Source organism: Amblyraja radiata, chromosome X, assembly GCF_010909765.2.
Source record: "Amblyraja radiata isolate CabotCenter1 chromosome X, sAmbRad1.1.pri, whole genome shotgun sequence".
Lineage (NCBI taxonomy): Eukaryota > Metazoa > Chordata > Chondrichthyes > Rajiformes > Rajidae > Amblyraja > Amblyraja radiata.
In genome coordinates, this window is record NC_045999.1 from 14,221,708 (window position 1) to 14,248,135 (window position 26,428).

The 26,428-nt window shown below is 42.7% G+C and overlaps 1 protein-coding gene across 3 annotated transcripts in view; it reads right to left on the bottom strand.

The window, feature by feature from the left end:
• vps13c (vacuolar protein sorting 13 homolog C) overlaps positions 1-26,428 on the bottom strand; it is a 294,729-nt gene that overhangs the window by 223,476 nt on the left and 44,825 nt on the right. For all 3 annotated transcript variants that reach the window (XM_033014961.1, XM_033014960.1, XM_033014962.1), the window contains 10 exons: positions 19,934-19,993; positions 17,937-18,017; positions 16,179-16,236; positions 15,183-15,310; positions 11,992-12,098; positions 10,707-10,878; positions 7,013-7,075; positions 6,168-6,297; positions 4,311-4,405; positions 1,392-1,534 (listed from right to left, as the gene is read on the bottom strand). In XM_033014961.1, coding sequence (XP_032870852.1) covers positions 1,392-1,534; positions 4,311-4,405; positions 6,168-6,297; positions 7,013-7,075; positions 10,707-10,878; positions 11,992-12,098; positions 15,183-15,310; positions 16,179-16,236; positions 17,937-18,017; positions 19,934-19,993 — 1,037 coding nt within the window. The remainder of the gene's footprint in view (positions 1-1,391; positions 1,535-4,310; positions 4,406-6,167; positions 6,298-7,012; positions 7,076-10,706; positions 10,879-11,991; positions 12,099-15,182; positions 15,311-16,178; positions 16,237-17,936; positions 18,018-19,933; positions 19,994-26,428) is intronic.

Genomic DNA, 26,428 nt, shown 5'->3' on the forward strand with positions numbered 1-26,428 from the left:
AGCCCCATTCTCCTGCCTTCTCCCCATAACCCCTGACACCCGTACTAATCAAGTATCTGTCAATATCCGCCTTAAAAATATCGATTGACGGCCTCCACAGCCATCTGTGGCAATTAATTCCACAGATTAACCAACCTTTAACTAAAGAAATTCCTCCTCATCTCCTTTCTAAAGGGGTGCCCTTTTATTCTGAGGCTGTGGCCTCTGGTCCTAGACTGGTCAGCAGTCTGACCAGTGCCTTATAAAGCCTCAGCATTACATCCCTCATTCTTCTGGCAACTAGCCAGGAGACTGCAGCAAAAGACCTTTTCTTGCCCTATTCTCAAAGCTTGCCCTCGGTCCTTGTCTCTTCAGTCGGGGGAAACAACCTCTCTGCATCGAGCTGATTAAGCCCTTTAAAGATTTTTTAAGATTCAATAAAGATTTTCACTCATATTAAATGCTGGAGAATACATTCTCGCTCTTTCTCCATGTGGCAAACCCACCAACCCTGGAACCAGTCTCGTGGACTGTGGCCGTTTCTCCTCTATGGCAAGTGCATTCCTTCTCAGGCAAGGAGGCAAAAATATTCCAGATACGGTCTCACCAAAGCCTGATACAATTGTAATAAGACTTCCTTACTGCTGTATTCAAGCTCTCTCGTTATAATGAACCATTTACCCTCCTAATCACCAGCCATACTTTCATATTGACCTTCAGTGACATGTATACAAGTACATCTAGGGACCTTATAACACTATCCAAATACTCACCATTCCCCCGCGCTGTACCATGTCCATATCTCCCTGAAGCATCATTATATCCTCCTCTGAACTCTCAATAAAATTACAGCTGAATCATGTGCCCAATTTGTGGTACTGATATTTCAGTAAAGTTGTTGGAAATCCAAATAACCTTCAATTGAAGTATGTCGTGACATCATTTCACCAGTTCAGGAAATAAGGATCCAAATCCTCAATGAAATAGCAAAGATCCACATTAACCAAACGCAGTTTGCTATTGCTACTTCAATAACCATGCAGGCCTGGATAAAGTGGATGTGGAGAAGATGTCAGTCTCGGACCAATAAAGGGCCTTTAGATTGGAGATGAGAAGGAATCCGAGGGTGGTGAATCTGTGGAATTAATTGCCACAGAAGGCTGTGGAGGCCAAGTCAATGGATATTTTTGCAGTGGATTTGATAGGTTCTTGATTAGTATGAATGATAGGGTCATGGGGAGAAGGCAGGAGAATGGGGTTGAGATGGAAAGATAGATTAGCCATGATTGAATGGCGGAATAGACTTGATGAGCCGGATGGCCTTATTCTGCTCCAATGACTTACGAACGAACATTCATGCTTAACTTTCTGTCTATTCCATCTAAAATGGGGGGAAAAAAACAAGCTCTTACTTGAGACCCTGGGCTCCAGGACGTTGGAATACACTCGTACTTAGATCAATGATTTGCACGTTGACTATTTCTGGCACATTTGGTTCCTCTCGGATGGTGATGGAGGTAGTGACCAACTTGAAACTCATTACATGTGCAACGTACTGCAAGATAGTCATGACAAGATGTAAGCACACTTCAAATTCAAAATCACTATTTCCACGAAGAGTAAAGCAATAAAGATCCATAACACAAAAGACAGAAAGCTATCTGACTAAAATACATGGACCAATTTCAAATAAAGGCTCTCTGCACAACTGTAGATCAAAATGGTGTCAATAAAGTAAACTCCCCATCCCCCCAGCACATCTACCACAAAATGGTCGTGTTTATACATTTTGCCCCTGTTACCAATAATTATTTGTTTTGTTTGTAGGTTAACATTTCTTATTTGTTGATGATAATTAACAGTTTGCAAACCATCGGGTTATCAGCAACACATTGAAGGGTCTTTAAAATGGGACTACTGTAGCATCCAGAAATTAGAAAAGATATTCAACATTAATCCTTGTATCTCTTTTCAATGATTCAATTCAATGATTCAACAAATGATACTTTTTTCAATGATTCAAAGATTATCTTTTAAAAAGATAAAAGCCACCAATCTCAGAATCCATTTAGGTTTAGCTCATTCACATTGTTAAATACAACACATCTCCAAATTTCCCAATAAATAAAACCCAAATATAATGTCAAAATTATTTATATCACAATTCTTCTCAGTGATGCTATTTGGGAAGATTACAGCGAGAAATCAAGAATGGGTTAAAAATGATTTGCCAGCTCTACCTGCAGAACTCTGACCCATATCGCCAAGTAGATAGAGTAGTAAAGAACTGGTATGCTTCATTGTGCAGGGCATTGATTATAAGAGTCAGAAAGTTATGTTGCAGGTTTATGGGACTTTGGTTAGGCCGCATTTGGAGTATTACATGCAGTTCTGGTCGCCCCATTGCAGGAATGTTATGGAGGCTTTGGAGAGGGTGCAAACGAGGTGTTCTAGAATGATGCCTGGATTCAAGGATATTAGCTGTAAGGAGAAATTGGACAAACTTGAATTGTTTTCTCTGGAGTGTCGGAGGCTGAGGGGAGACCTTTTAGTTTAGTTTAGTTTAGAGATAGAGACCCTTCGGCCCATTGGGTCCGCTCCGGCCAGCGATCCCCGCACATTTACACCATCCTACACCCACTAGGGACAATATTTACATTTAACCAAGCCAATTAACCTACAAACCTGTACCACTTTGGAGTGTGGGAAGAAACCGAAGATCTCGGAAAAACCCCCAATCTGGTCACGGGGAGAACATACAAACTCCGTACAGACAGAACCGGGGTCTCCGGCGCTGCATTCACAGTAAGGCAGCAGCTCTACCACTGCGCCACTGTGACCTGATAGAAGTATATAAAATTATGAGAAGCATAGATAGGGTGGACACTAAACTTGTCCGCAGGGTGGAAATATCTAACATTAGAGGGCATAACTATAAAGGAGAGAGAGGGAAAGTTTAATGGAAATGTGTGGAGCAAACCTTTTGGTTAAACATAAGGCCTGGGTTACACTGGGGGCCTGGTACGCATTGCTAGGGGTGGTGGTGGAAGCAGATACGATATTGGCATTTAGGGTTCCTGTGCTGTACTGTTTGTTCGATGCTCCATGTTCATGTTTTAGATTGTTTTTACGGGGAATTGGCTGCAAGTAAAATGTAAAACCCAATTCTTTCCTGTTTTTTAATTTTCTTTGTTCTTATTTATCATGAAGATGGAATGACTGTTTCTGGTATAGAATTTGCTGAAGAGCTGCTAAATATACTTAAGTAGATTAGAGAACTAGAGATGCCAGGATTCATTTGAATCAGTTCCACTTTCTACATGAAACAAGAGTCAACTTTGAAGATTCCCTAATGTGTTGCAGATAGCTCAATGAATTTTCAACTCTAAGAAACTTATTGTGAACATTATGGGAATTCAAGATATGAATCGATTTTATAAATGTCCTTTCTTTAACCAAAGGCCCATCAAAGTTTGTTAGCTTTCCAATGGCACCGAATGATTTAACTAATAGGAAACTATAGGAAACTGCACACACCAATTAAAAACAATAATTCTAGGAAATTCAATGAGGAAAAATGATATTCCCCACGACAGGAAACATAGGAAAATAAATTTGAAACATGGAACAAATTTAGTTGCAAAAATTCAAATTTCGTAGATTGGAAGTTGCAGGATTCAAAGTACTTTCATTCATCAATTATAAATAGTTTCAATTTTAAACACCACAATTTCACATCCCAAAGAGGGAAATACACTCACAGGGCTCAAGAGTCAGACTCCCTGCAGCCCCTTCTTCTTTCCTTGAAGTGTGAAATCAGGAACTGAGCTCTCTCTTACTCAAAGCTTCCTTGCATAAAATGTCCAGCCAACAGTGGCCTTTTATATGCTGAAGAGAAAACTGAAGGGGACTAGCCCCCAAAACAAGCATAAGCTAAAGATGGCTGCAATACAAGCCTGGCACAGCATCACCAGAGAAGACACCCAGCAACTGGCAATGTCCACGAATCACAGACTTCAAGCAGTCATTGCAAGCAAAGGATATACAACAAAATACTAAACATGACCATTTTCATTGACTTTCATGGACATTGCTGTGTCCAAAACATTATGGTGCCCTGAAATTGGGGGGCTATGTATAAACACAGCTGTAATTTCTACATGGTGAAACCAAAATGTGTAAAAATGGCCTTTATCCAATCTGACAATGTGCACTTTAACCACATGATTTTTTCTATTACAAATCTCAAATTGTGGAGTACAGAGACAAATAAATAATGATGGGTCTTTGTCCCAAACATTATGGAGGGAACTGTATGTCAAAAGACGCACCTCTTTGGGTAAGATCAAGTTGTGGGAACTCTCACTGTATCCAATGGCAGTGTACAGCTTGGTCTTTTCTTCAGTCGTCAAGAGATCATTAATACCTAGTTATGGTCAATCAACAACAGATATTAGCAAATACCAAGCCAATCTAACTATATTTATCAAAGTTCGAACAAAAAAAACATACAAAGTAAACACCTGCTTACAAGCAATGGAGTGTATAGTGGCCGTTTGGCTTGTTTTGTGTGTCAATGATTATGGCACGTGAGTTTAAATATTAGACTGCCCGTTATATTGTGGGTGGGATTTATGACGTATTTTAGGGCGTGTTTGGAGCTAAGTTTCTTGTGCAGAAGCTTAGTTTTTAGTTTAGTTTGGAACGAGCATGGGGAAGGTTTACCCTTTGACCTTGCGAAGTGTAACGGAGACACGAGGAGTTTTCTAATGTTTAATGCAATAAGCTGGTGTTCGATGAAGATTATAGTGTACGAGTCGGAAGAAGTTTGGATGTACCTTATTGTTTTTCATCAACAATAAAGAATTTATTAATCAAAGGACTGTGTTTTGAAGATTTATCTGTGAAGAAGCTCTGAAGGTCCCCGACGGAGAGCTTGCATGCGTACAAAGACATTCCCCTTAACCATGTAGTCCACTTAACGGCTAGAGGGAGTCATTGAACGATATAAACATCTGCCGCTACAGAGTGAAACCCATTATTTGGCCTGCAAGTGTACAGAATCGTCAGCGTATTGAAAGCAGGTAACATTGAGTATACAGCAACCTGCAGTTATAAAGTAACTACAAAGCAATCTCAAAGTTGCCCCTCAGAAAGAAGTCAGGCACTAATTGGAAGACACAAGGACACATGATATGAAGATAGATGTGAAAAGATTTACTTTGAGGATAGAAAGTTGGATAGGTAAGAACTTGAGCAAATTCCAGGGCTAGCCACAAGAGAGCAAAGGATATGGGGGGGAAACAAGCTAAATCTGAAGAATTATCCCTAAAACACAGTTGAGCCACTAAATGTTCTTTCACACATTTTTCTGGGTTGCACAGGACATGTTACCAGGAACAAAAGCACAAATGGAATCAGTGCTACAGGGGGTCGGTGTACTATGCAGCAGAGGTGTGGTACCTGGTCAGAATGCCATGCAGCAGAGAGGCAAATTATCTCGTCAGTATACCATGCAGCAGACAGGTGTGTTACCTGGTCCGTATATTACGCTGCAGAGAGGTGTGTTACCTGGTCAGTATACAATGCAGCAGAGGTGTGTGTTACTTGGTCAGTACACTACGCTACAGAGAGGTGTGTGTTATCAGGTCAGTATACTATGCTGCAGAGACGTGTGTGTTACCTGCTCAGTATATTACACTATAGAAAGGTGTGTTACGTGGTCAGTATACTACACGACAGAGAGGTGTGTTACCTGGTCAGTATATTACGCTACAGAGACGTGTGTGTTACCTGCTACTTGCAGAGCAGTTGCAATGTGGACCTTGCATGGAGCTTGCCTCTTAGCCAGATCATTCAATCTCTCTCGATCCATCCTATTACAAGCATTATGTGTGCTCTCTCCAAATCAAAATCTTTCATTATCCGATTTGTATTAGTTAGTCTAAATCACCTGAACTTTAGCTCCATCTCCACCGTTGCTACTGCTCATTAAAATACTAATTGGTGCACAAGAAATAGAACATTATGTCCATAAACACTTGTTTTCAGACTTTCTCGTACAATGTCACTGAGGAAGTTGAAACTTGTTTTCAATCTGCGCAGGCTTTACCATCTCTGAAAGGTCACAAAGATCACATTAGCTAGGTTCACAGTGAAGACAAACACAATGGTAGTGTTTCACTAACTTTCTGGTACAGATTTATCTTCATCTTCATCCTTCTTGGATTCTTTTTTTCCCCAGAGGCTACTGAACCAGCCTCCACTCTGCTTCTCTTTTCCCTTCTTGCCCAGCATCTTGTGTCCTGATCTGATCACCTGAGAGCAAAATAGCACGAATGAGTTAATGTTGACCTGGTACCTTGTTTAGCTAACAGGGTGCATTTCCAGGGAATAGGCTGCCAAAGCAAATTGTACTAAAAAGGAATGGGGTTAGGAGGGAGAGATAGATCAGCCATGATTGAATGGCGGAGTAGGCTTAATGGGCCGAATGGCCTAATTCGTCTCCTTTCACTTATGGAATAATTACAGATGCATTACTGACAATGTTTCTGTGCTGGTAGACTGGCTACTCCGGCCCTTCCTGTTGCCCATATTGTGTGTAAGTTGGGCAGAAGCTGTGTAACCAAACAAACAGAGAGCGAGACAGCAGCAGTAAAACAGATTGATGAAAAACTAGACTCTGGGCAGTCTATGACACACAGAGCCGGCTCTAGCAGTCTTCAACAACAGCCCAAACTCATCTAGCCACCAAGGGTGTGGCCGTGGGCATAATATCACAGGGTTGAACATCCAGTGCTCCACACATCCACCCACACAAAGAGCCTTCACCTAAGCTGCGGGCTGATTCAAAGATGGGGAAGCATCAGGTTTCTAGCGCAGAATCGGATGACTTTTAAAAGAACAGGGGATACCCACCTGTGGAACACCCAGCATGAAGGACCAAGTGCTACAATGAAACAGTCTATGGAATAGCACTATGATGGATACCAATGCACAGAGTAGTTTCATTAGGATTCATGTTCAGAATTACCTCAACATGTGCCTGTTGTCTTGCTAATGTTATGTTGAAAATGTCTAGAGACTTCTCCAGGACCTGAAAAAAATTCAACAAATTAATAACTTCTGGAAAGTAATTAAAAGAATGTCAACTTTTCCGAGACTCTTCCCCTGCACCCTACACCTTCCTTCCCATCCCCTTTACAGCTGTGCAGAAAATGCTCAACCCATTTGAAAATTCACTTTTAGTTGCCTTTTCTTTCGTTACATAGAATGATCGGGCATCAAAATGAGACAGACCCAGAACATGCAATATTTCTGGCTGTAATAGAATATTTAATGTTGAACTTGGATACCATTATGGAATAAAGGATTATTTTAATAATGCGATGAACTTTACTCAATAAACATCAACATATAGAAGAGTCATTTTATTGTCAACTTGTTTAAGGTAACATGCTATTGAATTTTCCTGACATCAAGATATTTAAACTGAAAAAGAGGGAGACAACTGAACAGACCTGGAGAGAATAAAACAGAGTCCAAACCGATTGTAGATGGGTTTAATCTATTAATTTACGGTGAGTGTTTAAATACGGTGCCAAAACACTGACAAATGGCTACCTTGATACTTTACAAAAACAAGATGGAACATGGCATGTGAGCCACAGTCCAGTCAACTTAAAGACCAGTCAAGGTCACAGAGTCATCGTCATTGAGTCATACAGCAAGGAAACAGGCCCATGCCGACCAAGATGCCCCATCTAAGCTAGTCCCATCTGCCCACGTTTGGCCCATATCCTTTATACTTTAGAGATACAGCACTCATAGTCAGGATCGAACCCAGGACCCTTGTGCTGTAAGGCAGCAACTCTACCATTTGGACACTGTGCCATCCCTAAACCTTTCCTATCGATGGACCTGTCCAAGCATCTTTTAAATGCTGTTATAGCACCTGCCTCAAATACCTCCTTTGTTTCATATACCCGGTGAAAATGTTGTCCCTCAGGTTCCTATTAAATCTTTCACTCATTTTAAACCTACGATTTCCAGTTTTTGATTCCTCAACCCTGGGAAAACGACTGTACATTCACCCTATTAATTCCCCTCATGATTTTATACACCTCTATAAGATCATCCCTCAACCTCCTGTCCTCCTAGGAATAAAGGTCCAGCCGGCCCAACCCCACTGACCACAACTGAACACAGTCCTCTAAACGTGGCCTCACCAACGACTTGTATAACTGTAATATAACGTCCCAACTGTCATGCTCAATACTTTTACTGATGAAGGCAAATGCACTAATAGCCTTCTTCACCACCCCATCTACCAGTGACACTGAAAGAGCTAATAGTCAAATCTAATAGTCAAATCTAAAATGGAGTCGTTCTTCTGCAAAAGCATGGACTAGTAGAACAAAAGAATGGCTCGGTGCCAAGTCTGAATGACTTTGTAAATTATATGAAACACAACATGGAGGACAGGTTGTCTTTTCAATAAAGACATTAAGATGGCAGCCTGCAGTAATAACATGTGCTTCTTCAAGGCCATAAAGAAGCCAAGATTGAAAAAAATAGCTGACGCCCCAGAGATAAGCAGTAACTTGTTATTGGATGAGCTCGATTTGGACCCAGCTTTCCTATATTGTGAAAGGCTACAGAATCTTTCAGTCATGCCATATTCAGACTTGGTAGGAGTGTTTTACTGATATCAAATGTATAATTGTGTTAACTGTCCTTTGTTCTGTGAGTGGGAGCACGAGAAGCACTGAGCAATGTTTGTGCTCATTGTAATCTCGCCACTTCCGTCTGACGAATCAATTCAAGATTTCCATGGTCTACCTTCAACGTTTGTTGCTATCTGCTTCTTAAGAAACAAACTTTCACAACACCACTATCAGGCTACTATGTACCTCCTCTCCTTCATTGGAAAAATACTACAATATCAACTGAAAAGAGCAGAAACTAAAACTGCAATCACCAACATGAAAGGGGAATTCTTGTTTGACCAATCTCACTAAATTCTTTAACTCTGAATGTATTTCAGCCGAATGGATAGCTGGTTAACTGCATCGGGAACTGTAAGTAAGACAGTTAAAATACAGTTAGACAGGTACATGGATAGGACAGGTTTGGTGGGATATGGACCAAGCGCAGGCAAGTGGGACTAGTGTAGCTGGAACATTTTGACTGGTGTGGACAAGTTAGGCTGAATGGCCTGTTTCCACACTGTATCACTGTACGAGTCCATGACACGTTGGCCAAAAAGGCCTTTTTTTGTGCTGTATGAATCAACAATCTCAGATTGCGATGAAGATGTCTTCAAGATCCTCCCTGTGCCAGGTTTGCCACCTTTTATCCCATTCAGTTGCTCCTGCTATCCACTCCTCCCCCTTCTCTGCAACATAAAACAGTCTGTATTTCTTGGTTCGGATGGGTTGTCATTAACCTGAAACAATAACTCTGTTTCTGCCTCCACAGACGCTGCCGGACTACTGAGTATTTCCATCATTTAATTTTTATATTCACTGCTGATCTTCTCGACAACATATGTGACAATGCTGTGCAATGTACGTAATGCCAGCCACAAAAAAATACATAAAGATACAAGGAACTGCAGATGTTGGTTTACGGACACTTACACAATGTGCTGGAACAACTCAGCTGGCCAGGCATGTTTTGAGAACATGGAAAGGAGACCAATTTTTGTCTGCAGAAGGGTCCCGACCCAAAACGTCACCAATCACTGTTTCAGTTTCAGTTTAGTTTATTGTTGCATGCACTGAGGTACAGTGAAAGGCTTTTATTGCGTGCTACCCAGTCAGCGAAAAGACAATACATAATTACAATTGAGCCATTTACAGTGTATAGATACATGATAAGGGAATAACGTTTAGTGCAAGGTCAAGCCAGTATGGTCCGATCAAAGATAGTCCGAGGATCACCAGTGAGATTGTAGTTCAGGACTGCTTTCTGGATGTGATAGGATGATTCAGTTGCCTGACAACAGCTGGGAAGAAATTATCCCTGAATCTGGAGGTGTGCGCTTTCACACTTCAATGCCTTTTGCCCAATGGGAGAGGGGAGAAGAGGGAGCGGTCATGGTGCGGCTCGTCCTTAATTATGCTGCTGGTCTTGCCGAGGCAGCGTGAGGTATAAATGGAGTCAGTTGGTTTGTTTAATGGTCTGCGCTGTGTCCACAATACGCTGTTCTCCAAAGATGATTCCTCCAGCACTGTGTGTGGTGTTTCACATAAAATACATGCTCAACCCAGTAGCAGATAAACTTACTATTTAGACATTCAACTTACAAATCATGAGCGATTTCCAATTAGTGTTGAACATTGAAACATTAGATTGTTAAGGGCTTGGACACACTAGAGGCAGGAAACATGTTCCGATGTTAGGGGAGTCCAGAACCAGGGGCCACAGTTTAAGAATAAGGATTAAGCCATTTAGAACAGGGATAAGGTGAGTCTTTTTCTCACAGAGAGTGTGAGTCTGTGGAATTCTCTGCCTCAGAGGGCGGTGGATGCAGGTTCTCTGGATGCTTTCAAGAGAAAGCTAGATAGGGCTCTTAAAAATAGCAGAGTCAGGGGTTATGGGGAGAAGGCAGGAACGGGGTGCACATTGAATGGCGGTGCTGGCTCGAAGGGCCAAATGGCCTGCTCCTGCACCTACTGTCTATTGTGTTTTATTACCTCCAACTATTTAAAAAATCACTTTACCTGAAGTTGTTTTAATAATTCCTCAGAAGGTTTAGTTTGTGTCAACTTATTCTTATAAGCCACTTTGTAAGCCTTCAGATTCTGCCTGTGACGTTTGATGTGGTCCCAGGACCACATACGGTATTTTCTCCGAAGATGAACTTCCAAAATTCCTGTGACCACATACTTCCACCTGAAGTAGAGAAAGTTAATTATTTTATGGCAAGAAAGGTTTCACAATGATGAAAGTAAAAGTCCAGGAAAAAAATCATTGACACACAACTGGTGGAATCCAAGGGAGTAGAGAGAGAGATACAAAGTGCTGGAGTAACTCTCCTGGATCAGGCAGCATCTCCGGAGAATATGGATAGGTGACGTTTCATGTTGGCACCCTTTTTCAGACTGATTGTGTGGGTGGGGGGGGGGGGGGGAGACTGGTAGAGAGGAGGGACAGGACAAAAAAGGACACAAAGTGGGGAGAGCAGGAAGAAAAAGTCTGAATGGTCTAAACCAGAAACATCAGCCATTCCTTTTCTCGAATGATACTGCTTGTCCCGCTGAGTTACTCCAGCAAACTCTCCATCCCCTCCCCAGTTCCCCACCAGTCTTACTGTCTCTGACTACATTCTATCTCTGTACTGCTCACTCCCCTGACATCAGTCTGAAAAAGGGTCTCGACCCGAGACGTTACTCATTCCTTCTCTCCAGAGATGCTGCCTGTCCCGCTGAGTTACTCCAGCATTTTGTGTCTACCAAAAGACACAAAGTCTTGGAGTTAACTCCACCATGCCATGTCCGGCATGGTGGCGCAGCGGTAGAGTTGCTGCTTTACAGTGCTTGCAGCACCGGAGACCCGGGTTCGATCCCGACCACGGGTGCTGTCTGTACGGAGTTTGTAAGTTCTCCTCGTGACCGTGTGGGTTTTCTTCGAGATCTTCGGTTAGCCCCCCACACTCCAAACACATACAGGTTTGTAGGTTAATTGGTTCAGTACAACTGTAAATTGTCCCTAGTGTAAGGTAATGTTAATGTATGGGGTTCACTGGTGGGCTGAAGGTCCTGTTTCTGAGCTGATCTCTAAACTAAAACTAAACTAAACTCAGTGGATCAGGTAGCATCTCTGGAGAGCATGGCTAGGTGACATTTTGGGTCAGGGCGCTTCTTTAGATTCCAGGACAAAGCCAGCAAGTGATAGGTGGATACAGGAGAGGGGGTCTGTGAAGAGCAGAAAAAACAAGCCAAAAGGAAGAAAAATGGCTGACAAACTAAAAAGCTTTCAGAAACCAACACAGTTCAAATGACTTACCATGTACCAGCATTAGTGTGAAGCGGTACGATTGGTTTGTATTTTCTATACGGGGCATTTCTGACCATGTAGTTCACGGATTCCAATAGATCAATAATACTCAGATACTGGAAACAAATACAATTGTTAGTTCACAAATCATCACTTCAATTGTTCACATACATGTCGAACTGCAGCACAAATTTTATTTTCCACACTTTAACTATTTTCCACACGCCACAAATCAATATTCAAATTGAACTTCCCGATCATTTCCAGATGAGCTGATTAAAAGAACGTTGGTTACTGATTGCTAGAAGGTTGTTAATAAATCCATTTCCATCACACACAAGGTAAACATCAGATAGGCAGGTCATTTAGACCAACAGTTCATGAAACTGTTTATGAGCCATATGGGAACATCCGCCTCCCACACTATCCATGAGAGGAATAGGTCAGGTAAATGCCTGAGGTTTTTTTAAATCTGGAATAGGGGAATCAAGAACCAGAGGACATAGGTTTAAGGTGAAGGTGGGAGGGGTGGGGGGAGATTTAATAGAAACACAATGGCCATTTTTTTACACAAAGGGCGTTCGGTATATGGAACGAGTTGCCAGATGAGGTAGTTAAGGCTGATACTATCAAAACGTTTAAAAAACATTTGGACAAGTGCGTGGATAGGATAGGTTTAGAAGGATATGGATCAAACGCAGGCAGGTGGGACTCGTGTAGATGGGGAATGTTGGTCGGTATGGGCAAGTTGAGCTGAAGGGCCTATTTTCATGCTATATGACTATGACAGCTCAACAATAACTAAATGATAAGTTCATCAAACATCACGGTTATCCAGAACAATCAGTAAACCATTTAAAACACTGACGTTAAAGGAAAGCATCAGGCAAAAATGGAATGAAGGAGGTTATCGGCTTAGAACCCCACACACATTGGGTTGAGCTGAGGGGTGTGGCAGTTGAACTATATCAGAGCAATTTCCTTTAAATGATACACACACGCCTGGACTCATGGATAGAGCTGCCAGCGATGGAGGTGGAGGCAGATGCAAGTGGCATTGAAGAAGCTTTTGCATAGGCACGTGGATATGCGGCGAATGGAGGAACATGAATCACGTGTAGGTTGAGGAGATTTGTTGGCATCAAGTTCGGCACAAATATTGTGGGTGAAGGGTTTGTTCCTGTGCTAAGTTGGCCACACTGCCCAATGTGCCAAGTCTATCTTTGTATGAACACTATGCAGCTAATAGTGGCATGTTCACAGGCATCCCCTGAACCAAAAGGACCACGTCCATGGATGTTAATGGACTGAAGCGATGCAAGGTGCCCAGGATACAGCACCATGCTCTAGCTGGAGTACCACTGGCAATTTACAACAACATCACTTGCACGAGATAAATCCCAAATATAAGACTGAGCAAAGGGAGAGCGGTCAGTGAGGAGGTTAGGCCGGCGGTCGAGGTCAAGTGAGAGGTCAGCGGGCAAGGTCGAGAGTGGCGCCAGTGGTCGAGGGCAGGCAACGTAGGTGCCGGAGGTCAGATGCGCCACTGTGAACAAAGAAGTCGCCCTTTATATGGCGACTCTTTGCATGGTTCGGGAATGCACGGTGACTTGGCCCTTTGTGACTATAAAGTATCATTCATTAATAAAGTATCATTCATTCATAGTCATTCATTCATTCATTCATTCATGAATGTGGTCGGCCAAAGAGCTCATTCCAGTGTTGTTCAACACTAAGGACTCTCTTTACTTCCCAACGGATATAGGATTGGAAGTGGGGATTAGCAATTGTGGGACAAAGAAAAGTCAATCCAAAATAACACAAATTTTAGGAGCCCACTCCCCATCCTGGATAAATAGACCGATGTTTGCAGCTTTAATAGTAGCAGTTGAAATTATTACATTCAATTTTTATCATAGTTCCTTGGTTTGTTTCATTTTGTATAAAAAAAAATGTTTTACCTTTTATCCGGAGTTCCGGAAACCGAAAAGCTCGAAAACCGGACATTTTTTCCAGGATGTCGTCTGCACACCAAAGCTCGCGTTTGGCGCCAAACTTGACCCGAAACGACCCACGGTCAACCCAGGTCTGTACTACTGTAGCGGCTGCCTCCTCCCCGGAGACCGGGGAGACACTTAAACATCTGTAAATCATTGCTTAAATGTTAGTCAGTTAGTTTGGAGGGCTTTTATGTGAGGGGGGGGGGGGGGTGAAGGGGGAAACTTTAATTCTTAGTCCCCTATCTGGTCGGAGAGGTGGGGAGCAGGCAATGCCTTACCGGGTCGCCGTGCAGTAAGCTCCGGAGCGCTGTGGCCGCCGACTCCCAACATCGCGGATCTGGGGCTGCGGGCGTCCGGCCGCGGGCGTCGCCGGTTGTAGCTCCGAACCCGGCAACTCTACCCCTGGCTGCGCGGCGCTCCAAATCCAGCGCGGCCCGCGGCCGGACGCCCGCAGCCCCAGCTCCGCGATGTTGGGAGTCGGCGGCCACAGCGCTCCAGAGCTTACTGCACGGCGACCCGGTAAGGCATTGCCCGCTCCCCGCTGGTATTCCAGCGCTGCGGCCGCCGACTCCCAACATCGCGGAGCGGGGGCTGTGGGCGTCCGGCCGCGGGCGGCGCTGGATTTGGAGCGCCGCGCAGCCAGGGGTAGAGTTCGCCGGGGTCGGAGCTCCAACCGGCGACGCCCGCGGCCGGACGCCCGCAGCCCCAGCTCCGCGATGTTGGGAGTCGGCGGCCACAGTGCTCCGGAGCGTACTGCACGGCGACCCGGTAAGGCATTGCCCGCTCCCCGCCTCTCCGACCAGGTAGGGGACTAAGAATTAAAGTTTCCCCCTTCACCCCCCCACCACATAAAATTCCTCCAAACTAACTGACTAACATTTAAGCAATGATTTACAATGATTCCCCGGTCTCCGGGGAGGAGGCAGCCGCTCCAGACTTTTCAAGCCTCCCGCGCTACCTACCTAATCTACGCTAAAAATCTTCCATACCGAAATCCGAAAAATTCCGAAATCCGAGAAATGTCTGGTCCCAAGGCTTTCGGATAAAAGGTTGTGTACCTGTACCAGAAAAACTACAATATCGAACATCCAACCTTAAATATAATTTTCACCAGTCTTTAAACATAAACTAGTAAATCTTTAATAAAGTTCTGGATGCTTTAATCATTAAGCAGAATGAGGACGTTGAATACGATCCTACCTGTGGCTTAGTCATCTCTATGTCTATGCTCTGCACTTCCATGTCCAGGTTTATTTTCGGCGAGTTCGATACAGCTTCAGCAGAAGGATTGATGCAAAGTTTGGCCGATGCTGATATTGGTCTGAAAACTGAATGGTGAATTACATTAAATATCCTGCATCATAAAGCTACACAGTCTATCTCCTGTGATGGAGACGGTGAGATCGACTGGAATTTAATCAAATGATGCGCAGTAGGCAGAGTGATGATGATGGTAGCTCATACGTTGCAAATGCTGAGGCTCTGGAGGGTACTGAGGAACAGAGAGAACTGTGGGCAAGCTCAATGAAGGTGGCAGCTTATGGTGGTTAAGACTGCACACGCTATCTGCCTTCATTAATTAGGGCACAGAATAAAATACAAAGAACGTTATAGATGAAATATTGATTCGGCCACAGTTAGAATATTGCGTGCAGCTCTGGTGATCACGCTACAAATAGGAGGTGATTGCATTGGAAAGGGTGCAGAGAGATTCACTGAGATATCACCTGGGATGAAGCATGGGACTGTTTCCCTTGTAGTGGAGGAGGCTGAAGGGGAACCTGTTCGAGGGTTGCAAAATTGAGGAGCATTAAGAGGATAGATCTTTGCATTGGAACATTCAATCATATGGAATCGGTTTTTAACCTATTTTGAGATGATATGTATGGCCCTCCCCTCAGTATTTCTGCTACTATTTTTCCCAGGTGCATGGACAGGTAACGTTTAGTGGAACAAGTGTCAAATGCGGGCAGAGTACTGGCTTAGATTGGGCACCTTGGTCAGCATGGACAAGTTGGGCCGAAGGATCTGTTTACATGCTATATGACTATGACTGGGATTTTCTATGAGTGGAAACAACAGTGGAAACAAACATTTTAAATAACAGACATCCAGTCTCAATAGAAAGAGTATCTCTTGGCATCTTTCATTACAAAAATAATAAAATCATTTGTCAGTAACAGTTTCAATACTTACTATATTGATGATTTTTGGGTTCATGAGCACCTGAAGCTATCCCCCCTTTCAGCTGCACCTGTCAAATTCAAGAGTGCAAACCATGAGACAAGGCAACAATACACTTCTTACAAACAATGTATTCTCCCAATAAACCCAGATTAACTGAGCTGGCTACGCCTTTAGATGTATTCTGGTAAAATGTCAGTGCTCTTGGACACTGGACCAGGCCTCCTTGTGTCAAATCCATGCGGTAACTGCAATGCTTCCTTATCCTGCATTGAATTAAATCACATACAAGCATCTTCCTATTGCAAAATGAAGTGCACAGCCTGCAACACAGGACAATCCAAAAGGCAATGGCCTTGAATATCACAAGGCAATTGTAGACAAAGAACTTGACACTAATGCCGTGTGGAGCATAATGGGTGGGAGGTGGGTGCTCATCGAGAACAAGGTGGAAGGTGAACAAGGTAGACACACTTCCATCTGGAAGGACAAACCAGAAGTACCCATCTTTATGGGGTTGCTTTGCTATCCAAATGAATAATCTGGCATATTGATGACTCTCCTTGTGAGCTTCAGAGCCTTCTAATAACATAGAACACAGCAGAGGAACATGCCCTTCATCCACAATGTCTGTTCTGAACATGATGCTAAGACCAACTCTTATCTGCCCGTATATAATGCATATCCCTCCATTCCCTGCATATCCATATGCCGACCCAAAAGTCTCTTAAATGCCCCATCTGCCCCATATCTGCCCCACCACCACCCCAGCAGCGGGTTCCAGGCACTCACCAAACTTTATGTGTAAAAAAAACCTGCCCCGCACATCTTCCTAAAACTTTGCCCCACTCACCTTCAAAGCCCTGCCCTCTAGTATTAATATTTCCATTTTGGGAAAAGGTTCTGACTGTCTACCCTATCTACAGTACCCTCCATAATGTTTGGGACAAAGACCCATCATTTATTTCTATCAGGTTTTCCCACAACATCTTGAGAAAACAAGCCAATTCTGTCCAATTCTTCCTGTAGCTGATCCAGGCATCATTCTGGTAAGTCTCCTCTATGCCCCCTACAAAGCCTCCTCATCCTTCCTGTAATGGGGCGACCAGAACTGCATGCAATACTCCAAATGCAGCTTAATCAAAGTCCTATTCAAAGCAATATTCTTGTTATTGAGGGAGTGCAGAGTAGGTTCACAAGGTTAATTCCTGGGATGGCGGGACGTGTCTTATGTTGATAGATTGGAGGGGCTGTGCTTGTATACTCTGGAATTTAGAAGGATGAGAGGGTATCTTATTGAAACATATAAGATTATTAAGGGTTTGGACACGCTAGAGGCAAGAAACGTGTTCCCAATGTTGGGGGAGTCCAGAACCAGGGGCTATAGTTTAAGAATAAGTGGTAAGCCAGTTAGAACGGAGATGAGGAAAAACTTTTTCACCCAGAGAGTTGTGAGTGTGTGGAATTCTCTGCCTCAGACGACGGTGGAGGCTGGTTCTCTGGATGCTTTCAAGAGAGAGTTAGATAGAGCTCTTAGAGATAGCGGAGTTAAGGGATATGGAGAGAAGGCAGGAATGGGGTAGATTGTGCTTGATCAGCCATGATCATATTGAATGGCGGTGCTGGCTCAAAGGGCCAAATGGCCTACTCCTGCACCTATTGTCTATTGTCTCTAATACCCCACCCCCAACCATCTATTCCACCATCTTCATCATTAACCATCTTCCACAACATTATAGGTACTGTATAAAGTTTTACAGAAAAACGTACCAAGATTTGTTCTCTTGAGTCTTGGCAACATAACAGACTGTTCACATTCCAGTAGGCAGAAAGGCAATCTAAGCGGACAAGCTGGAGGAAGGGGAAAAAACACCAGGAAAATGAGTTTTGAATTTATAATCTAAAGAACAAATTGACTATTTCACAAAATCGCTATTTCAAATATTTGAAACCACACAAAAAAACAAATAATCTGTATTCTGCCAATATCACTGACCTGACAAGTTAACTTAGTTCCTGTTGGTCTGCTGAATGTTTCCACACTTCTGGTTATATTTTTGATTTAGTCTTAGTGTGATAGGAGTGATACAGTGTGGAAACAGGCCCTTTAGTGCAACTTGCCCACACCAGCCAACATGTCCCAGCTCCACTACACATTTGGTCCATATCCCACCAAACCTGTATCAATGAACCCATCTAAATGTTTCTTAAACGTCGGGATAGTCCCAGCCTCAACTACCTTCTCTGGCAGCTCGTTCCATACACCCATCACCCTTTGAGTGAACAAGTTACTCCTCAAATTCCTATTAAATCTTTTCTTCTTCACCTTGAACTTATGTCCTCTGGTCCTCGATTCACCTACTCTAAGCAAAAGACTGTGAATCTACCTGATCTGTTCCTCTCATGATTTTATACACTGCTATAAGGTCACCCCTCATCCTCTTGTGCTCCAAGGAACAGAGCCCCAGCCTACTCAACCTCTCCCTAAGGCTACAAAAAGTTGTAAACACTGCCCAGTCCATCATCGGCTCTGACCTCCCTACCATGGAGGGGATCTATCGCAGGCGCTGCCTCAAAAAGGCTGCCAGGATCATCAAGAACCCAAACCATCCTGGCCACACACTCATCTCTCCATTGCCATCAGGTAGAAGGTACAGGAGCCTGAGATCCGCAACATTCAGGTTCAGGAATAGCTACTTCCCCACAGCCCTCAGACTATTAAACACAACTTCAAACAAACTATGAACTATAACAGCCTATTGCACTTTATCTATGTATTTATGTGTGTATATATATATTCTATGGCATATGGTCACACTGATCTGATCTGATCTGTATTTATGCCTAAAATATTCTGTCGTGCTGCAGCAAGCAAGAATTTCATTGTCCTATCTGGGACACATACATACAATACAATTCAATTTATTGTCATTTGGACCCCTTGAGGTCCAAACGAAATGCCGTTTCTGCAGCCATACATTACAAACAAATAGACCCAAGACACAACATAATTTACATAAACATCCATCACATTGCTGTGATGGAAGGCCAAAAAAACTTTTCTCTCCACTCTCCACAATAAACTCTCTTGACTCTTGACTTGACTATTATTTTTATACTATAAATTTTTGAATTAATGTGTGCATACATTTTGTGTGCATGTCCTGAAATGTTTCATTTGTATAGCAGTGACTATCATGAGTCAATGCTCGTCAGTAATTCACCCAACAATGGAAACATATTACTCTCACAACACCTTTGGCAATTTTGAGCTGTCTAAATACTCTATACCACGGAGAAAAATCAGACAACCTACTCAATAAAGTGTCACATCTTATGACGACACTCTAAGCAACTTTACGATGGTCTTTACTTAGCTTTTGCAATCTTTTTAAAAGTTGGCGGTAAGGTTAACAAACAACTTTGGACTAAAAATGAAACGCATGCACGTTCAGCATCATAGCCTTACATCTTATAGTATACAAACAAAAATCCCATTTGTGTGTTTTTTTTCCTCTTAAAAAAAACCCATCTCTACAGTCTACACAACAGTCTGAAAAAGGGTCTCGACCCGAAACGTCACCCAGCCCTTCTCTCCAGAGATGCTGCCTGTCCTGCTGAGTTACTTCAGCCTTTGTGTCTCTCTGGAGAACATGGACAGGTGGCGTTCCAGATCGGGACCCTTTCTTTTATGTTATACCTCAAGTGCACAGGAGTCCCAAAATTAGAGTGGAGCATCAGGCTTATGACTAATGATGATCAAGTACCTTATAGATGATTTTTGCATTGTCACTCAGTATGCATGGGGTCCAGCATTCATCTGCTGTCTGGAAACATAAACAGTTGATAAGTCAGATAATTATTTTTCAAAATGTCTATATCTTTGTCAAAAGTTATTTTTGAATTCACAGCATTTTATATGCAATTGAGCCTTAAGCATTAGGTAACATACTAATGTGGGACAACATATACATTAAGCATCAGGTTTCCATTCCAGTTACATTGTTAGTCTTGACCCAAGATCATGTTTTGAGGAAGGAAGATTTAATTTTGTGATTGTCTGAATATACACAAGTTTCAGATTCTAACATTTTCAAAGAAATATTTTATTTTATTTCTGAGGTAAATCCAGAGTATCTCAGCACAATTACAACTGAACATTGAAAAATTGATAAAGAAGCCAGATTCTTTCAACTATTTAGTTAATCAAAAAATGCTGACTATTGGACGGTCGAATTCCTGGAGTGTTACTTTAGCATCATGATATCATGGTACACAACACAAAGGCTAATATTTTGCCAGGATTCTGAATCCAGATTCTAATGAGTGAGCAAGAAAGCAAGACATGCTTGTACAAACTTGGCAATACATCCAAGTGGTACACCTCCATTTATATATGGACATTAAACGTGATGCATTAGTTTCGCTTAAATACCTGAGTTCAGGACACATCCTTCCTCAGGGAGTGCCACAGCACTTTATTTCAGTGTCATATCAAGTTCCAACACTTCTGTGTCATACTGCTACACTTCCTGAGCCATCATTACTTGCTTACTCTGGCCTCCAACACCACCCCAATCCAGTTACATTTGTGTCAACAGCCAACAAGCAATGCCCTTTGTATCGACAATTAAATGTGTACAGCTCTGCCTTTAATACTATTACACCATCCAAGCTTATCACCAAACTCGAGGGACTTGGTGTCAGCATTCAACTTTGCAACTGGATCCACAACTTCCTGATCAACAGACCCCAATCAGAGGATGGGGGACAAACCATCCTCCATAATAATCCTCAACACGGGTACTTGTCAATAATGTGTTTCACAGCCCCCTTCTTTACTCCTTGTACACCCATGACTGTGCAGCCACGTACAAATCTAACTCCATTTTCAAATTTGCCAACGACACCACCATTGTGGGCCGGATATCAAATAATGACGAGACGGAGTACAGGAAGGAGATCGAGAACCTCGTGTCCTTGTGTCGAGACAACAACTCAATGTCAGCAAGACAAAGGAGATAGTGATCGACTTCAGGAAGTGAAGTGGTTCTCACACCCCAGTTTGCATTGACGGTGCCGAAGTGGAGATGGTTGAAAGCTTCAAATTCCTTGGTGTCAATATCACCAACAATTTCTCTTGGATCACCCACATTGAAGCAAGGACTAATAAACCACACCAACACCTTGACTTCCTTTGAAGGCTTAGGAAGTTTTGCATGTCCCCTACAACTCTCACCATCTTCTACAGATGCACCATAGAAAGCATTTTACCCGGATGTGGTTTGGAGTCAGCTCCATCCGAGACTGCAAAAAATCACAGCGAATTGTGGACGCAGACCTTCACACAAAGAACCTCCCTTCCATTGACTCCATTTCTACCTCACGCTGCCTCGGCAAGGCCAGCAACATAATCAAGGATGAGTCGCACCCTGGTCACTCCCTCTTCTCCCCTCTCCCGTTAGGCAAAAAGGTATAGAAGTGTGAAAACGCACACCTCCAGATTCAAGGAATTTCCCAGCTGTTATCAGGCAACTGAATCATCCTACCACAACCAGCGAGCAGTGTTGAACTACTACCTATCTTTTGGTGACCCTCGGATTATCCTTGATCAGACTTTGTTGGCTTTACCTTGCACTGAATGTTATTCCTTTATCATGTATCTATACACTGTAAATGGATCGATTGAAACCATTGAGACCACACCTGGAGTATTGCGTACAGTTTTGGTCTCCTAATCTGAGGAAAGACATTCTTGCCATAGAGGGAGTACAGAGAAGGTTCACAAGACTGATTCCTGGGATGTCAGGACTTTCATATGAAGAAAGACTGGATAGACTCGGTTTGTACTCGCTAGAATTTAGAAGATTGAGGGGGGATCTTATAGAAACTTACAAAATTCTTAAGGGATTGGACAGGCTAGATGCAGGAAGATTGTTCCCGATGTTGGGGAAGTCCAGAACAAGGGGTCACAGTTTAAGGATAAGGGGGAAATCTTTTAGGACCGAGATGAGGAAAACTTTTTTCACACAGAGAGTGGTGAATCTCTGGAATTCTCTCCCGCAGAAGGTAGTTGAGGCCAGTTTATTGGCTATATTTAAGAGGGAGTTAATGTGGCCCTTGTGGCAAAAGGGATCAGGGGGTATGGAGAGAAGGCAGTTACAGGATACTGAGTTGGATGATCAGCCATGATCATATTGAATGGCGGTGCAGGCTCGAAGGGCCGAATGGCCTACCCCTGCACCTATTTTCTATGTTTCTATGTTGTCTTTCTGCTGACTGGTTAGCACGCAACAAAAGCTTTTCACTGTACTTCGGTACACGTGACAATAAACTAAACTAAACTGAAACCTCGTTATAACGGACCATGCCGGGGGGCAAACATTATGTTTGTTATTGCAGATTGTTCACTATAACTAAGCAAGGTTGTCTGTCCCCCCCCCATTGAGCACTGCCTGGGCACCGGGTCGGAATCCTGGAGCCCCGTTACTGAGACTTCAGTGGGATATCCCTCACCCTATGCATTGCAGTGGCCTCAGAAGGCTACCCACCACCACTTGTCCAGCGCAAGAGGGGGACAGCAATAACCGCTGCCCTTGCTGTTGATTCCTGCATTTAGAGATTGAGAGCAAAATGGGAAGTCTGGGTCATTGGCGAGGTGGCATGGTGGTGTGAGGAAACCCTGTTCCGCTCTAAATGAGAGACCAACCTCCCACACGGAGTTTAGGATGAAAGGACTGCGACCTTAAACGTTAACGCTTTCTCCTTCCAAAGACACTGCCTAACCTGCCGAGTGTACAAACTTATTTTTAACAGCAAAAAATGCATTTTGTTACTGCAAGCTAAAAATACTAAAGGCTATTTGTTACATTGTTTAATGGAGTTAATTGCCAATCGAAGCAATTGCTTGTCAATTTCAATGGGTGCCTCAGCGAACTAGCAGCCTGTGTTCTTAAAGAGATAGCAGTGTTTGAATTCTGACACTCCATTCACTGTAACCAAAATCTGTTATAAAGCGGTCTGTAATAAGAAGAGACTGTAATTCAAATTAATAGAAATGAAAATTTAAAATATAAAATTCAAGAACAATCACATCCTCTCAGCACCTTGCATTTCTATGAAGCATATTTTTCATGCTATTTGAAATAAAACCAAAAGGACAAACTAACCCAGAAACATGGTGAAATTCCCAATCCTCAAATAATGCACATCAACAAAGTTCACATTACCAATGTAACAAAATTAAATAACTCGCGTGCATGCATGCAGGCGCATCTGTTAACGGAGTATCATGTGTGTAAAAAACGTTGCCAGTGGCTTAGTTTCCACCAATTGTTCCATTTTTTTTTTTTTTAAAATAAGCTGGACAGGCTTAAGTCAGGTTTCAGTTCGCCATGAATGTTTGCATTTGAAGTCAACACAAAGACTACCCTTTGCACTTATATTCAAGAATACCCCACAGCTTGTTCTTTCCAAGGCGTACATCCTTCTAGTTTATACAAAGAATGGTTCATATTCATTTTCACCAACTGTTATGCGAGAATTCTTTACGCAACTCCAAAGTGAGCATGTCAGCATTGTACAGATTAGTGATACAAGGCATTAAGTCATCTGGAGGAGTGGGTCATTAGATATCACAGATTTATTCCTAACCAATAATCAAAATAAAGGGTGGGTCGAAAACGTTTGTTATATAATTCATGCCGACCAACAACGTAGAGACAGTTTTTTTGATGAGACACTAAACTGATCACCTAAATGGTATTTAAGGTCATAAGTAATAGGAGTAGAATTAGGCCCATCAAGTCTACTCCGCCATTCAATCATGGCTGATCTATCTCTCCCTCCTAACCCCATTCTCCTGCCATATCCCCAATAACTCCGACACCTGTACTAATCAAGACTCAATCTCTCTGCCTTAAATATGTCCACAGTCTTCTGTGGTAAAGAATTCCACAGATCCACCACCCTAAAGAAATTTCTCATCTCCTTGAAGAACGACCTTGAATTCTGAGGCTATGACCTCTAGTTCCAGACTCTCCCACCAGTGGAAACATCCTTTCCACATCCACTCTATCCAAGCGTTTCATTATTTGGTCCGGTTCAATTGAGTCATAGAATGATACAATGTGGAAACAGGCCCTTCGGCCCAACTCGCCCACAACAATGTCCCAGCTACACTCGTCCCACCTGCCTGCGCTTGGTCCATAACCCTCAAAACCTGTCCTTTCCATGTACCTGTCCAACTGTTTCTTAAACGATGGGATAGTCCCAGCCTCAATTACCTCCTCTGGCAGTTTGTTCCATACACCCACCTCCCTCTGTGTGAAAAAGTTACCCCTCGGATTCCTATTAAATCTTTTCCCCTTCACCTTGAACCTATGTCCTCTGGACCTCGATTCCCCTACTCTGGGTTAAAGACTCTGTGCATCTACCCGATCTATTCCTCTCGTGATTTTGTACATCTCCATAAGATCTCCCCTCATCCTCCTACGCTCCATGGAATAGAGACCCAGCCTACTCAACCTCTCCCTATAGCTCATACCCTCTAGTCCTGGCAACATCCTCGTAAATCTTTCTGAACTCTTTCAAGCTTGACAATATCTTTCCTATAACATGGTGCCCAGAACTGAACACAATATTCTAAATGCGGTCTCACCAATGTCTTATACAACTGCATAACTATGCAGTTGTATAAGACATTGGCATATACAACTGTTTAGAAGAATGAGGTCCCCCCTCATTCTTCTAAACTCCATCAAGTACAGGCCCAGTGCCGACAAACGCTCATCATAGGTTAACCTAGAGAATTTCAACATTTTATTTGTGCAATAAACAATAAATGAACATTTTCCATTCATTGACACACGATATGGTACGATGGAACTTTATTTATCCCAGGAGGGAAATTGATCTGCTAACAGTCATAAGACACAAGATACATGAAACATGACAACACAAGCACTAGATTTATTTTCTACTCTCCAAATCACATTCAAATCTTCAGAGGCATAAACTTCAATAAAGGATGACCTAATACAGAGCTTGACATTCTATTTCACGGCTGTGTCAGTGGTTATTTACCATGAGGTTCAGTCTGGAATAAAAGCTAAAGTTTTGAATTAATTTTGCTGGTTCATATGCAACGCACAATAAATAAGGAGCTGGAAGTTTTGCACATACCAATAAAATGGATTACAAATAAATGCAATTATGATTAAATGAGGATAAGACGGATTTTTCAAATAAGACCTTAAACAAAGGTGATTTCCTCCTGCCTTAAAACTGACTTAAAACAATTCTTTATGGCGCTTGTTACCAAAGTATACTTCTTCCTTCCTCCTATATTCCACCAATTTACAGCACAGAAGGATATGGTCCTAATGCAGGCAAATGGGGTTATAGATACACAAGAATATTGGCAAGAACATAATTAGCTGAAGGCCACGTTTCTGTTCTATCTGACTCCATGACTCCATTCTTCACACGACCTGCAGGGTCTTAATTATCAGGGTATGTTCTACTTTCCTTTATGCCCACACATCTAACAACACTCTGAAATAACATTCCTCTTCATTCTCCATTTCTTTGACATGGTCTGCCACACAAAGTTTTCATTCTACACTTTATCTGTCCTATTACATTTTAAATTGAACACGGCAACATCCAAATCTAGCTCTTCTGACTGTTGCTATTTCAATAATATATTCCAAATTGGGAGCACTATCATTTTTATCCATATGTAAATACTGATTATTTGAAACTTACAGCAGTGCATAATTATGTCAAGAAATTATTTTCATATAATTTTCCAGCACTATTCATTCCAGAGTGTTTCTGGATTATCTGCTTTTGAATGACAAACAGAGGCCATGGTCTCCGAGGAGTCCAATGGTACTTGAATGGTCCCCCTAGGCTACTGAAGGACCTCGAAAGTCAGCTATGGGAACTGATCTGCTGGCACCGGGCGCAGGGGGCAAATTCGATCTGCAAGGAAGTCCTGATGAGGTCAAGATCGCCCGCCTCACCGTCACATTTTCGGGGGGACTTCCGGGGGAATTTCAAGAGAACTCTCATTATTATGTCTGGATTAAAGGAGGTGGCGGACCATCAGATGCCGTAAAATCGATAATAGACCTGCATTTACTGTCGCCATTACATCATGAAACTTAAAACCTTTCATCCATTGAATTGTGTCATAGAGTGTTACAGTGTGGAAACAGGCCCGTCGGCCCTACTTGCCCACACCGGCCAATATGTCC